This window comes from Lytechinus variegatus, chromosome 4, assembly GCF_018143015.1.
Source record: "Lytechinus variegatus isolate NC3 chromosome 4, Lvar_3.0, whole genome shotgun sequence".
Taxonomy (NCBI): Eukaryota; Metazoa; Echinodermata; class Echinoidea; order Temnopleuroida; family Toxopneustidae; genus Lytechinus; species Lytechinus variegatus.
Window position 1 is genome coordinate 11,672,210 of NC_054743.1, and position 15,595 is coordinate 11,687,804.

Genomic DNA, 15,595 nt, shown 5'->3' on the forward strand with positions numbered 1-15,595 from the left:
TTATAATGCATATAACTAGGTAATCTGCATTTCATAAATGCTCTATATACATGTATGTACATTTGAAAAGAATAATAGAGATTGTCTAGGACCAAGATTTAGCAGTTTTAGAGCTTTATGTGTAAATTCACAGCCAAATTCTCATTTTAAGTATAAATATGAATACTTATTAAACGTTTCAGTATACAATTGCATTGTGGGTATGAACAGCCAAGACAGGGTCGGAAATTATTTCTATTTTCAGGGGCTATGTTTCTCAGAATTTTGGGAGCTATTTCTTCTGTTTGAAGGGCTACTTTTAGGGGTAAAAGTAATTGTGCAGTAAAAGTAAATATCATTCTTGTGCCACAGTTAGAACATTGATTTTCTAAAAAACTCTTGAACATTGTTTGGAACAGATCTTGAGGCAACTTTAGAAAGAATGGCTGCCCAAAAGCATACATGGGGGGGGGGTTAGGGGCAATTTGAGCTGTCTTCAGGGCAAAATGGCCTTCATGTATGTCCTATGCTGAGACAAGATCTTACCCATCCAATAGCATGATGGAAGAATGTGATGCATTCCACTTTGCACATACCGCTGATTCTCCTGAGGAATGGTTTGAGGGTTCTTCGTACCATGGCAAGGTGTAGCTTAGGTATGGGTGTCTTGGTCTCCATGTCCCCTAGGAGACACTCTAACTCCTGTTCTGTGAGACCTTTCATGCAGCACTCCAGGAAGCAAAGAGTCTGGACAAGAGGAAGACAAAAGAAGTTAATATTGAATACTAATTACAATCACTGACTCTATCAGGTCTTGCATTAACCAAAGGCGATAACTGCGATGAAGCCTTTCTCTAGATCTGACCTTAATTAACCCTGTTACTTTTATGTTCTCGGTATCTGTAGGGTATCTAACAAGTCATTCCAAGATCCAAGAATGGTATAAATCAACACCTCAAAGACACAATTCTTTACAGGTACCTACACACTTAAAGATATTCTTTACCTTCTCAACTAATCCTGTCTCATCTTCTGATCTCAATCTCTGCAGGATGTCACGCACCAAACCTTCTAGGCTATCTGGTAGATCCCTGATCAGTGCAGTCAACGCTTCAAATGCCCCAAAGACTCTCAGTTCTTCACAGGCTAGAGCTAGCCACAGAGCATTCTCAGCTCCGGGAGAGCGTGTCAAGATTTCCAACTGCTCTGGATCAAGTTTCTGAAGGTCAAAGAAGGGAGAAAAAAGAAATTAGAAATTAACAGAACTTTTTCAATTTTGCTATAAAAGATTTATATCAATGAATCAAATTGTAAGACAGGCCGACCCGATATGTCATGGATCATTGTGGTGTAGAGGTTTTGACTTTCATCTTGCACTGAGAGGATTATGTGTTCTAATCCCCGCACAGCCTTGTGTCCTTTGGCAAGCCGTCAATCCACACTTTGCCACTCTTCACCCAGGTGTTAAATGGGTACCTGGTAGGATGCAAAAGCATATGCCTATCAATCCAGTTTGAAAATCTTGTTGGAATGTTCCCCAGGGAAAGGAGAAAGTAAATGGTGGTGATTTTTTACCAAACTGCTAAGAAAGCATGAATGCTTGTAAGCAAGCAACAAGAACCAACGGCTTATGGTCCTCTCTGAGGCACCTGGTAATGAGGATAAATGCCTTACCAAAGGGCACTAGCGCACTAAGTAGGAATCGAACCTGGGTCACCGGAATCCGAATCCGTGCTCTGCAGACTGAGCTATCGCGCTTCTGGGATAGTGCATACATTGTGTGCGGGCAAGTCAGGAACCAAAGAAAGGGGTAATGATATATCTCTAAAGCACTGAGAGACAATGTTCTGCTGTACAAAGTGCTATATAAAAGCAGAATATCATTATCAAGTCATATCTTTAAGTGTTTAGAAGCATTAGCAGGTAAACTATAACACTCACCTTGTTGTACTGGTCAAAGAAGTTCTCTACAATGGTCACTCGAGCACAATGGTCAAGATGACCAAGCTCAAGGTACTGAATAGAGGGTACCTTGGCTTTAATTTCCTTCATTTTATGTTCCTCTTGGACGAGACTGAATACCATGTAGACATCACCCTCTAGAGAATCAGGAATCCAGTCTGACCAACTAGCATCATCAAGTTGCAACTACATGTAGAAAGGTTTGAGATTGGAGATCAATAATTTTATTGTTTAATAAAGAAATAATAATAATTGTACATGTTTGCATGATTTCTATATGTACATGTATAAATTTATAATTATGTACATGTATATACTCAATTGTGCATTACAATACTTAAAAGGTGAAATACTTCACAAGATAAGTATACAAAAGTATGATAAATATATAATTACTGGAAAAGGGAAGTCTATTGTCTCTACAAATTATATAACAAAAAGGGATTTTTTAAAAACTCCCTTGAAAAGGTAGGTGCTTAGTTTTGGACAAGGTAATAGATAATGCGTTTCTTGAGGAAGGGATAATAATAATAATAGGCATTTATATAGCGCCATCTATCTAGAAATATTCTATTCCGAGGCGCGTTGTTATTATTATTATTACCCCAGCTATAGCTCGAGCTGCCTCTCAGTGCTCATGCATTCAAGGAATTAATCCTACCGGGTACCCATTCACTTCACCTGGGTCGAGTGCAGCACAATGTGGATGAAAAAAATTACGCCATGGCTGGGATTCGAACCCACAACCCTCTGTTTCAAAGTCAGGAGACTTATCCACTAGACCACAACGCTCCAAAGTAACATATCAGAGTAACATAATTTTCTCCTTTTTTCAATGTATCTTTTGACAAATATACATTACATTGTACATGTATACGATAGACTAATAGTAAAACTTTTATGTAATTAGCACTTTTCAGTTGGATTCCATTACCAAATTGACTGCACATTTCTTCAAACTTCCTTTTTCTTTCTTTCATCTTATATCATTCCATTGCCTGGTGGTGTACTATTCAATCAGCATATACTGTATTTCATGTATGTAAACTTCTCACATAACTCCATAGCAGGGGTGTGAGTGGTCACAAATAAAAAGATCTGAAAAAAGCTGGAGAATGTTGAAAAGGTCTGAAAGAGAAAGAGCTCCCATACTTTTTGTACAGAGGAAAGCCAAAAATAAGCTGAAATTAAGCTGAAAATCAAAACAGAAAAATCTGTAATCAGATAAAAAATCTGAACTCTCACACCCCTGGTCCATAGACAGAAAGGGAAATTAAAAGGCTTCCAGATGATAGAATTTAGTTTATCATACCGGTAAAAGGAGACATGAATGCTCAAACATTAACTACAGAACTTATCAAGGGATCAATACTATGGCACATTACATCTACATTTAATACTGGCAACTGCACATACTTTGTGTAGTTATCAAGCTTCATAAAGTTTTGAGCAAGTATTAATGTAATGCTATTATCTTCTCCGTTGGAAAAGGGTAAATTTGACTACAAATGTAAATTTGATTTACCTGAGTTAAATCATCAATGACGATGACAAGCTGTTTTCCTTCATCCGTGTATTCTTTGAGAAGAGTTCTACTCAACTTGACCACATTCTCTGTCGACATGTCTTTCAAATTAGATATTCTCTCATCTAAAGGACGAAAAAGGCAACTAATTTGAACTAACTTGCATCACAGTTGTTGAACTGATCAACGTTGCACCCATGGGCATGGGTGCAAATGATTATCTTTTGTGTTTGAGGAGGGAAGCACCAATATGTTGCCCCCCCCATGAACGAAGGATAATCCTCTGCGCTGATCCCCATGATTGCACCTAATTGATCAATGTGATATACACTTGACAGATGAATCCAATGGGTCTATACAGAACTAATTTATGTTGCACTGAGCTCCATTGAACCAAGAACTATCAAAACCCTAAATGATTGGAACTGATCTGTATTAAACTGACTTTTATAGAAATTACCTGGGGCCCATTTAAAAAAGGACTTACAACTGTTGTAACTTTGTCATTATGGCAACTACCATGGTATCAGGGCTCAGCAGCCAATCAAAATCAAGGTTACCATGGTAGTCGCCATTATGGCAAAGTGACAACAGTTGTAACTCTAAATGAAATGGGTCCCTGTACTGCTAAGATTTGTATTGCATTAACAACACCAAAGTAATCAGTATTAGATTTTAATAACTAAATCTATATCTCACTGATTTACAGTGAATAAAAATGACTTAATTACTGTATTTTCCGGTGTATAAACTGCGCCTTTTTTCCCACTTTATAATCTTGAAATATTGGGTGTGGTTTATACACAGAAACAACAAAATTTCGTCGGAAAATTGACCATGTTTTGTCTGTAAAATTGGATTAGAACCAACAATTATATAGAATATTTAATGTATAATTATTTGTTGGTTACTGAAAACAGGGAGTATATTTTGCGATTTTTTTTTGAAAAATCTTCTTTGTAAAGATTGGTTTTATATTATTTATTAAACTACTATCAATTTAAAAATGTTTTTAAAAAAAACTGTTTTGTGATGAAAACTTTTTTTCAACTAAAATTGCATGGGAAATGCTCTTCAATAGGCATGCAATCGTAATCGATCATAATCGGTTATTAAAAAGGCAATAAATAATGTCCTTTATTCTTTATTTCTCTCGTTTTTCTCTCAATAATAAAAAAAAAACTTTCCATTTTTATACCATAATGTTGATATTAAAAATGATTTTTTATGGTCACCTTTTCCTTAAAAAAACCCTGTTTTTTTGTAATGAAAACTTATTTTTTACACCTAAAAAGTGCATTGAAAATGCTTTACAATAGGCATGTAATCATAATCGGTTAGAAAATAGGCAATGAAAAAATGTCCTCCATTAATTTTTTCCCCCCACTTTCTCTCAACATTTTTGTTTTCTTTTTCCGTTTTTAGACTATAAGTCTGATATACAATACTGCCATTTTATGGTTTCTTATTCTTTATTCTACAAAAAAAAATTATATTCTTTGAAAAATAAAGTTAAAGAATAAAGTAACCATTTTTTAAATACAAAAATTAGTAATATATCTTTGGGTCTGTCAAGGATTGTTAGTAAAATTTGCTAATCCAAATAAATACTAATCTCGGTTTGCTTTTTTTTTTTTTTTAGAGCCTCCCGATTTTGGGGGTGCGGTTAATACACATCAGCGGTTTATATTCCGAAAAATACGGTATCTTAAAATTGACAATAGAATTCATCTCCACATTATGCACATTTTGTCTGTGCTTCTGTTATAAACAGTTTGTGACTAGTCTGCTGTGCAAACCCTTTACTCAGGTGGTCTGAGAAAGTTTTATATGTGCTAGTCTTGTGTGAAAACCCACTTGTTGAACAAAGTTTCAATAAGAGTATGCTCCATTAAGCTTTTTTGTGTCTGAAGCTTTTAACTGTGCGAATGCAAACACATTTATTTTCAGTTCTTCAGGAAATAAAAGATGATCATGCAAAGTCATGCAACTGATCACTCACTGACTGGGAGACACCTCACCTTCAGAGGGCGCCAGATAGTGACACAACCTTGCAAGCATCTTGGTCAGGCTAAGACTGTCCCCACTGCAACCGATAAGGTGGAAGAATACATTCAGACCAGCCTGTCGTGGGAAATGGAAGGGAAAAAGGGTAAAACAGTTTTTATATCAGAGGTTTCATGTGGTTACTAAACTAGGTTTGATTAGTACTCACATAATCCACTCAACCTCCCCTTCCTTTATCTTTATTCATTTTCCTCTTCATCCCTTCACCTTAACCCTCGCATCCTTTCCCCACTCCCATTCTCATCACCCTCTTCCGCCCCCACCTTCCCTTCCCTTCCTCCATCCCTTCCCCATTTCCACTTTTCCTTCCCCATTTCCTCTCCCATTCTCTATCCCTCCCCTTCCAACCCTCTTCCCTACCCCTACCTTCCATCTCCAATACCATCACCACAAACATCACACCTATCCATTCCCATTTGCCGTCCCCATTCCCCTTTTTCTTCCCCCTCCACATCCTTCTCTTCCACCTTCCCTCCATCCCTGCCATTAGCGTACCTACAGGAGGGGGGGGGGCAGACTCCCCGACGAATCACAACCCATGCAAGATAAGTATCCCTGCCCCCTCCTGATGAGTCACAAGTGGTCTGCTCTTTTGAACCTGTGAACCTGAAGACCTTTTTTTTGCTTGTCAATTTTTTTTTCTGGAATGAAATCCTTTATTTGTGGTTGAAGAATTTTTTTTTGTTTGTCAAATTTTTTGGCAGACGAATTTGCCACCTCCCCCCCTTTGGAAAATCCTAGGTATGCCACTGATTCCTGCCCTACCCTATCTCTCCAATACCATCCTCAATCGATGATAACAGTGATCTCTCCTATTCTGGCTAAAGACATTTGGAATCAAGATGATTTTCCTCACCTGTTTAGCTTCCATGATGAATCTAGCCATCAAGGAGGACTTGCCCTGGCCGGACTGGGCTACCACGGCAACAGGAGAATGCCGAGTCTTGTTCTCTTTTTCACTTTCCACTTCATCCTTCTTTTCATCACTTTCCGGCTCATTCTTCTCTTCTGCTTCACCTTGGAGAATAAAACAAGGAAAGAGAAATGAAAAAAAAAACATATAGGCAACTAGACTACCTTAACTTTAACAACTAAAATCATCTTAATGAAAAATTACATTTTGTAAAGTAATAGAATATCTAGATTGGAATTATTCAGTTGTGATATATTTCCATTTGGTATATTAATACAGATGGATTATTTCCCATTATTAGCCTAATGAATGGTGGGTCATTAATGAAAGATATTAAACTAAATTCCATTCCATCTTAACTACAGCATCTATATAATACATATACAATTCAGAGATTGATAATTGTACATGAAAAACAGACAAACAGCTGGAATAGTCATGCTTCCAAGTAGTGGTACAACAAATGACACATTTTAAAAATCTTTACATACAATCTGCCAATAAAAAAAATAGTCATAAATCACTGTAACTAAAGAAAGATTACGGTATAGAAACATCAAAGGGAAATAATTGGTAAATTTTACTCACAGAGGACTTGTTTGCATTTTTCAGGATAGAATCTAGTTTGCCATTGCTCTGCCAAACTTTCTTTGGAGTAATCTCCGGCTCCTGTCACATAGTCTTGTAAATATTTGATTTCTCTTTCCCGGCCATAGATCAACTGACCCTTGTGACCAAGATACAGAGTCTGACGATCATTCTCTGTTTGGAATGAAATAGAAATGCAGAAAATAAATACTTGATTGGAACTAATAGTAATATTCAAAATTGAAGGTACACTCAAGCCGCTATCATTCCTCTACAAGAATAGTTTATCATCATCAGCATTATCACCATCACCATGATGATCATCAATATTTTTATTAGTTTCATTCTCATTATCATCAGCACCACCACTAGCAATTTCATCAACATCATAATTACCATCACCATCATCATCACTACTATAATCCCAATCATTATTATCATTATCATCATCGCCATCACCATCATCACCCTAATCATCATCATCATCATCATAATCATGATTACTATAATAATCATCATAACAGTTGTATCATAGCTATAATCATTACCATCACCATCATCATCACTACTATAATCCCCATCATTACTATCATCATCATAACCATCATCATCACCCTAATCATCATCATCATTACCATAATCATCATTACTATAATAATCATCATAGTTATAATCATTACCATAATCACCACCACCAGCACTTTCATCAACATCATCATGACCATCATTACCATCATATCGCCATCATCATCATCATCATCATCATCATTACTATACTCCCCATCATTATCCTAATTATCATCATCATCACCCTAATCAAAATCATCATAATCATCATCACCCTAATCAAAATGATCATCATCATCATCACCCTAATCAAAATCATCATCATCATCATTACCATAACCATGATTACTATAATAATCATCATAGCAGTTGCATCATAGTTATAATCATTACCATAATCATCACAATCACCGTCATCATCATCATCATAATCATCATCATCAGCATCAGCACCCCCACCATCACTAACATGACAACCACCACCATCATCAGAGGCGGACCGTGACCCAGAGGAGACAAAGCATTGGAGGGGCACAGCATTGTTCACAAACAATACAGTGCCCCTCCAATCAATTGTCTCCTCCGGGTCACGGTCCGCCACTGACCATCATTATCATCACTTTAGTATTGTCCTCACCTTGCTCTTCTGGTGTGAGTTCCACAGCTTCCTTGGGGTATTTACGATCGATAACAAACTTGAAGTATTCAAGGACCCCCTGCCCAAATTTGTCCAATCCAACAAGTTTTATCTGAAATATAAACAAAGATATGGATGTTTACAAAACAAGTGGAACGCCTCTGGCAGTCTCACCTTCATTACAAGATTTGATATAGCAGCAGTGCTGACTTTGAAATCAGCTACTGTATAATTATTCACAAAAGAAAACATTCATATGATAATAAAATACTGTCCATTGACCCAAAATGACCTTTGACCATGATCATGTGATCTAAGATGTGTGAAAAACAATCATTTATACTTGATTACCCTTATGTCTATGTTTCATGTATTAGATCCATGAACTTTTTAAGTTGTGATGCCAATTCAACAAACTATACCCCCAACATGACCAAAGTTCATTGACCTAGAAGACCTATGCAGGTGAGACAAAAATTATGAAAAAAGTTGAGAAACATACGTTTGAAGATTGCTTGGGGACTGATCTACGCACCTACATAAATATACTTAAATTTATCAAAAACTAAACTTAAAGTCATAGAAAGTACACTTAAAGTCCCCCCAAAAAACACATTTAAAGCCACGAGAAGTATTCTTAAAGCATACTTACACAACTTGTATCTGATGGGTCATACTGACAGGTGTAATTGTGTGCTTGCTCTGGAAATCTTGAGGCTAACTTTGTCCTCAATCTCTGTCAATCAAAGAAAATAAAATGATTGATAGAAAACATAGTATATGGAACTAACATTTCAGCTAACATTGTAACTCTCTGCCAAAAGATTTATCTCTCTAATAATGTCACTGGTTGTTATTAAATGAAATTACAAGGCTGAATCCTACAATAAATGAAAGAAATGGTAAAAAAAGAAAAACATCCACATAATGGACAGGAGAATTTTCATTATGGTAATCAAACTATTTTACTGCCATTTCATTGTCATCTTAAAATCTATCAGTAATTATCCTCCATTCGGAATGGAATCTTACATCAATCTGTCGAAGGCCAAGATCAGTGGGGTCTGCAAATCTTGCCTTCACATCATCTGGCATGTCTTCCACCTCTCTCAGGAAAAAGGCAGCATTGCGGTTGCAGAATCGGTAAGCCCCGTGTAGGATCTCCATGTGGGTGATAGAGCTGTTGCCGACCCAGTCATACTTCTTAGCTATGTCTTCGGGGACATCGTCTTTGGTAGGAACCCAGCCATATCTACAGACAGGAAGTCAACAGGAAAGGGAAAAAGGATACCGGATTTATAACATTTCATCCAAACTACTGCTTTCAGCCAGAATTTTAGGATTGTTCAGACATGACATGAAAAATCAAAGCTTGATACCGAGGCACAATGTCAGAGCATAGGCATCATGTTTGTGTTCATGGTCAATGGGAGAGTGAGGCATCCAAGAATTCTATAGAGGTCTATAGAGGTAGAAGATATCTCTTGTTGCATGGTGACAAATTTCTATGAAGTCATCGCAAATCTTGTCCAAGGATGCCTGGACAAACTCATAGTACCAATTCAAATAACCTGTGATACCGTAATGAAACCATTATGATATCATGGACAGGTACATGGAAGACATCGTAATTTAATCATCATGGCATCATCAGGTTATCCTTGGAAGGTCTGTTGAGACCTGAACCATGTAATTCGTAAGTGGGCCATTTGTAAGAACGCATCTGAACAAGGATTCAGGAAGTCATAAAACTTGCTGTTTTCGTTATTGTTTTCACCTTATTGACTCACATGCATGTACATCCTGTTTGGCTTCAAGACAAACTCCTGTTTTGCAGAATTTCTACATTGTACTCAGTCACCTTAAAAATAAGCTAAATGAATACAAACAAAAAACCCACAAAAAAACCCTATGACAATAGAATGGCATCAATTTCATACACGTATGAAATGTAACATGTAACGGCCTCAATTTCATACCCATTGAAATCAGAGGGTCGTGTGCTCAAATCCCACCGTGGTCTAGCGTCCTTTGACAAGGTGTTAATCCACACTTTGCCACTCTCCACCCTGGTGTTAAATGGCTACCAGGTAGAATGTGGAAGCCTATGTAGTATGCCTAGCAATTGAGTCTTGAACTCTTGTTGGAATGCTCCCCGGGGAGTGGAGAAGGTGTATACATTGTATGCGGGCATGCAAGGATACGATGACCGGGGAAATGATATGCTATAAAGCGCTTTGGGCCATTGTGGGAAAAGCACTATATAAAAAAAAAATAGCTATTATTATCATGAGCTGTTCCTGACCTTTCACCAAGCATGTTAAGGAAGAATGGTTCTCCCTCCGTATCTTCATGGCATCGGTCAATCTCCTCCATGCAGGTGCAGAGGACTGTCCGCGTCGTCGAGTCTCGCGGCACGCCCCATCGTAAGTCACACTCGATGAAATGGATCCGCCGTTTCTCACACCACTCGCGTAGCTCAGGAAACACCTGGTGGTATCAAAAAAATGATGGAAAATGATGGCAATAAAACTGAAATATGCAACAACAAAAGTAATAACAAACTTACAAAGGTAATGATATCAATAATGATTATCATCACCATACTCAAAGTAATATTAGTATAAAATATATTAAAAATGATGACAACAAAATGATATCAATTTAAATAATGACATAAAATAATATCAATTTCACAACATAATTACAACAGTTAGATTTATATATTGCTTGATACTTTGGTTCTACATGTACATGCAATCATTATCACAATGTAAATGTGAAAAGTGCATCATCACCATCACCTAAATTATTCAAGTACCGGTACATGTATATTCAAGCATACACAATGCAGAAGTCTATTCTATAGAGTCATTCTAAGCCAACCTAAAGACATATCTGTTTTCATCACATTTCAAATAACACTCCCCCCCCCCCCCTTTCTGTGTGATAATTCCCTCTGCATCTCTGAATAGGAAACTGGAGAGAAGGCACACTCTAAATGCTACAATGTATATTATTATCAAAGCATTAAAACAAGGCATGCTGTACAGTGTACGTGTATATATGATTCATTTTCATGTATTTACCTATACACGTACATTGTACATTTTAACCAATTATTTATCCAAACCCACTCAATATATCCTTTATTTTTTATCCCAACACCCACTTTATACCATTCCAAACACTGATTGTATTATCAAACAGACAGTTATCCTACAAGACCTTGAAATGTGTCATATCAATGAATAGAGAAATAACTACAGTAGGCCTATATTATTGCTTTGCACAGCAATTGTTAACAACAGAGAGATAGATTTACTTGCTAGTTTTAAGCAATTTTACACTTTCATGAATGAATTAAATACACAGGTATGGGAGGACTAAAAGTACCAAAATACAATGCATAATATATGTCCTTGATCTGCATGGTCCCTATTCACTAGCAAAATACTGCGATGCAAAACTGAAACAAACAAATTAGAAAATTTGTACAGGTAGTATCTGCTGCAAAAGTATATCTTGCCTTCATCTTTTTTTATTCTCCTGTTTTATTGTTTGTCCTGTTGTTGTCTTGTCTGGTCAAGGTTATACATGTACATGTATTCAATTGTATACTAGAAAATTCTACTAAAACATGATATTGAAGGGCAAGTTCACCACAACAAAAAGTTGATTTGAATAAAAAGAAAAAAATCCAACAAGCATAACACTGAAAATTTCATCAAAATCGGATGTACATGTACATGTAAAGTAAGCTCTTTTCATTTCAGTCTTTTTCAATACTCTTCAGCTTTTTTCAGATCTTTTTATTTGTGATCACTCACACCCCTGATGTGGATGTGGATGCAAAGGTACATGTACACATGTAACCACCTCTTCGTAAACAGATAAAGGATACTTACTATTGTTTGTATCTAGGCATTCCAAAGAAATGTTTGCATACCATTCACAAATATTATTTTGCCTTAAAAGTAAACAAAATGGCTACAGTACATGTACCTTCACAGTTTAAGGCAAACACACAGGGGCCATTTCATAAAGCTGTTCGTGAGTTAAGAGAGACTTTAAGAACGACTGGTGAACCTTTCTTACGCACTAACCATCGCCAATTCAATACACCGTTTACCACCAGAAATGATCACCAGTCGTTCTTAAAGTCGCTCTTAACTAACGAATAGCTTTATGAAACACCCACCAGGATCATAACCATTATTTATTAAGGAGTACATTCTGCTATTGACATTTCTTCTCTCTCTTTTTTCTCAAACAAAATTAAAGATAAACTTACCTTCTTGACCAATATTTCTCTCTCATTCTGGAAATCATGAAAAGTTGAAGACACAAAGAGTCTAACAACCTTCCATCCGGTCAGTGTCTGGGTCAGATTGGTGTGAGACAACGGATAGAGCAGACATTGGTCATCGATCTCACTCCAAACCTTATCCACCACCTCATTGACGGTGGTTGCGTTGGTGGGCCACGGCCATTTGGTTGGGGTCGGGTGGGATGGGGGAGGCTGATTGTGTGCACCGTGAGATACTGAATGAAATTTAAAAAATAATTATGTCCATGTAGTAGAGGAAATAATCCCAATTTATTAATTATTTATCATTTTTTGTCTTCTTTACCCAGGGGTGAGAAGGGGGAGGCTAACTGTGTGCACCATAAGAAAATGAATGGAATTAATAATGATCATGGACATGGTAATTAAGAAATAATTGATTGTAAAAGTTAGCAGTTTGGGACATTGGGAAAAGGATTTAAAAAAACCTGGCTGGCAAAACTATTGTTAAATTCAATACAAAGGAAATTTTGTGTCACAATCATATTGAAAAAAAATACATATAAAATGCGTAGCAAAATTGTAATGTAACTCTACATTCTTACTTCGCTTTTTCTATAGCCTACTGCTATTATGAAATGAATTTATTTTCTACACAATAATATTTGAGTTACAATACTGACATTCAAACTTAACAATAACAACTGTTAAGGTTCCATTTTTATATCTGCCATTATCATAGCAATACAATGTATCTAAGCACTTTACAGATTACTGGGGTCATCAGAAACTTACCCTGTGCCCCATGACTGATTCCTCCAGTCTGCTTTGCAGAGGCATCATTATCTTTTTCCTTGCTTATTAGATCCTGCTTTTCTCCAGTGACATCCTCATCCTTTTCCTTTTCTTTTGCCGTCCTTGTCTCCTTCTCACTAGCCTCCTCTTTCAAATCCACCCCCTCATCATTCAGTTCTTCTCTTTCTTTTTCCCCTTCTTTCATCTCTCCTGCATCACCCTTTGGTCCAACTGCAATTTCCTTGTCAGATTCATATGCCTTTGAGGTATCGTCAAGAGTCCTTTGTGCTTCCTTTACCTCCTTAACTTCCTTCTCCTTCAACTTCTCACCATCCCCTCCTACAGCCTTTCCCCTCTCTTCTGCAGACCCGTTGCAAGCACTATCCCTCTTTTCAATCTCATCCTTCCTATCTGATTCCATGCTGCCTTTCTCCTTGTTCTCTATCGGCTGATCTAGACCCTCAGATAGGTCAGTGGTATGGTAAGATCCTTGGTTGCTAACGTTGCTGGTTTCACTCCCAGGAAGATGGGATCGAGGACGTGGACCGGAGCGTACGTTTCCCATTGTCTCAGGAGATCAAGTGCAGGATTCTGTCAACAAGGAGATGAATAATATTTTGATAAGTGTACATGATAAACACTTGCAAATCATGATAGAGCAATTCCTAAGATTTGATCAATAAATTTAAGTACGAAGCCTTGGTTAAACAAAATGTATAACAGAATCTGGCATGCCGAGAGGGCTGGAACTGGTACATATAGCATATGAAACATATTTGTCTTATCCGCTGTAATTGTATATTACCTGTACATACAGAGAATTAGAGGTTGTTTGGTTTAACAGAGTTATTTTTGTTTCCAGTACCCCTAAACCCCCCCCCTCAATCAACCTCTCCCATTCTCTCTACACTGTACTTGTTGCAAAGTATTATATTGAAGAGTGTCAAAGATATTCCAAAGGGGAACATATCCTTTAGATATATTAATGAAAGCTCAAAGGAAACCAAAACCCAAGAAGAGAAGTAATCTTATTGGAGTAAAATGAGAGGAACAATTAAAAAAAAGATTCATCAAAATCGGTTATGAAATAAGCAAGTTATGGAAGTTTGAAAACTCTTGTTGTACTTTCTAAGGGCATCCTCAAATTGGCAAACTTACTTCAAAATTGCTGATTTTGTGGACAACTCTCCATTTGTTTTGTACACAAATTTTCAGATTTTCCTCTTTATCATTCAAATTGCATCTTGCCTCCTTTTGAGCACAACATACATTATGTCAGGGGAAAATATATTCCACAACATATATGTCAAGGTCCGGAGGAGATGTGAAATATGTAAAATAAAGGGGAAAATCTGAAAATATGTGTACAAAACAAATGGAGAGTTGTCCCAAAAATCAGCCATTGTGAAGCACGTTTGCCAATTTGAGGATCCACATAGTAAGTACAACAAGACTTTTTAATCGTCTATAACTTGCTTATTTCATAACCGATTTTGATGAAACTTTTTTTTAAATTGTTCCTCCCATTTTAATCTTTCCAATTAGATTACTTCTCTTCTTGGGTTTTGGTTTCCTTTAAGTATACTGACTACTGCAATCACCTTCATTGGGCAGAGGCATACAAGATAACCTGGTATGGATAGAGTTCAAATGTAGCTTTTTAAAATACCTTTGGATGAATGTGAATTAAAATAATATCACATGGAAGGACTGCTCTAGAAAATGCTTCTAACCAGGTAGATGGTATAAATCATCAGCAGGCAGTGAATATAGACTAGTATAATAATAGAATAATATCCAAGTCCTTTGGAAGCGCATAGAGACATTATTCATAATTGTGATATGCGCTATACAAGAACTGTTTATTATTATTATTATTATTATAGACAGGTCCCTGTGTGACTCTGGAGGGAAAAGCATTCTGTGTGTATTTGAGTTTTGTCAGACATGTATCAATCAGATATGATTATTCACATCTGGGACTGACCTTTAACATCACCATCCGAAAGACCTGACCAGGGCTCGAACCTCTGCATCAATTTGTAACTTCCCCACAGCTTGGATTACAGGCGCACGCCACAACACCCAATTCTTTATAGACAGATAGTCTTCTACAGATTTCTCTTTCTCTCCCCTGCTCCCACTATGGTATCCCTCCTCACTCTCTCTGCTTTATTTTGTCAATAAGCAAAGATATTTTTTATGCCAATCTTTCTGTAAGTTGCATCATATACAGTGTAAGCTACTTCAGTTCAGATGCAACCAACTGAATAG

At 36.9% G+C, this 15,595-nt stretch overlaps 1 protein-coding gene across 1 annotated transcript in view; it reads right to left on the minus strand.

Moving 5' to 3' along the window:
- The window catches only part of LOC121413391 (TPR repeat-containing protein DDB_G0287407-like), a 29,095-nt gene that overhangs the window by 3,044 nt on the left and 10,456 nt on the right, over positions 1 to 15,595 (minus strand). The window contains exons 2-14 of the mRNA XM_041606187.1: positions 13,322 to 13,912; positions 12,533 to 12,783; positions 10,544 to 10,728; positions 9,271 to 9,490; positions 8,891 to 8,974; positions 8,239 to 8,350; positions 7,035 to 7,208; positions 6,390 to 6,550; positions 5,488 to 5,590; positions 3,467 to 3,591; positions 1,921 to 2,127; positions 986 to 1,198; positions 526 to 726 (exon numbers count right to left, since the gene is read on the minus strand). Coding sequence (XP_041462121.1) covers positions 526 to 726; positions 986 to 1,198; positions 1,921 to 2,127; positions 3,467 to 3,591; positions 5,488 to 5,590; positions 6,390 to 6,550; positions 7,035 to 7,208; positions 8,239 to 8,350; positions 8,891 to 8,974; positions 9,271 to 9,490; positions 10,544 to 10,728; positions 12,533 to 12,783; positions 13,322 to 13,886 — 2,601 coding nt within the window. The 5' untranslated portion in view covers positions 13,887 to 13,912. The remainder of the gene's footprint in view (positions 1 to 525; positions 727 to 985; positions 1,199 to 1,920; positions 2,128 to 3,466; positions 3,592 to 5,487; positions 5,591 to 6,389; positions 6,551 to 7,034; positions 7,209 to 8,238; positions 8,351 to 8,890; positions 8,975 to 9,270; positions 9,491 to 10,543; positions 10,729 to 12,532; positions 12,784 to 13,321; positions 13,913 to 15,595) is intronic.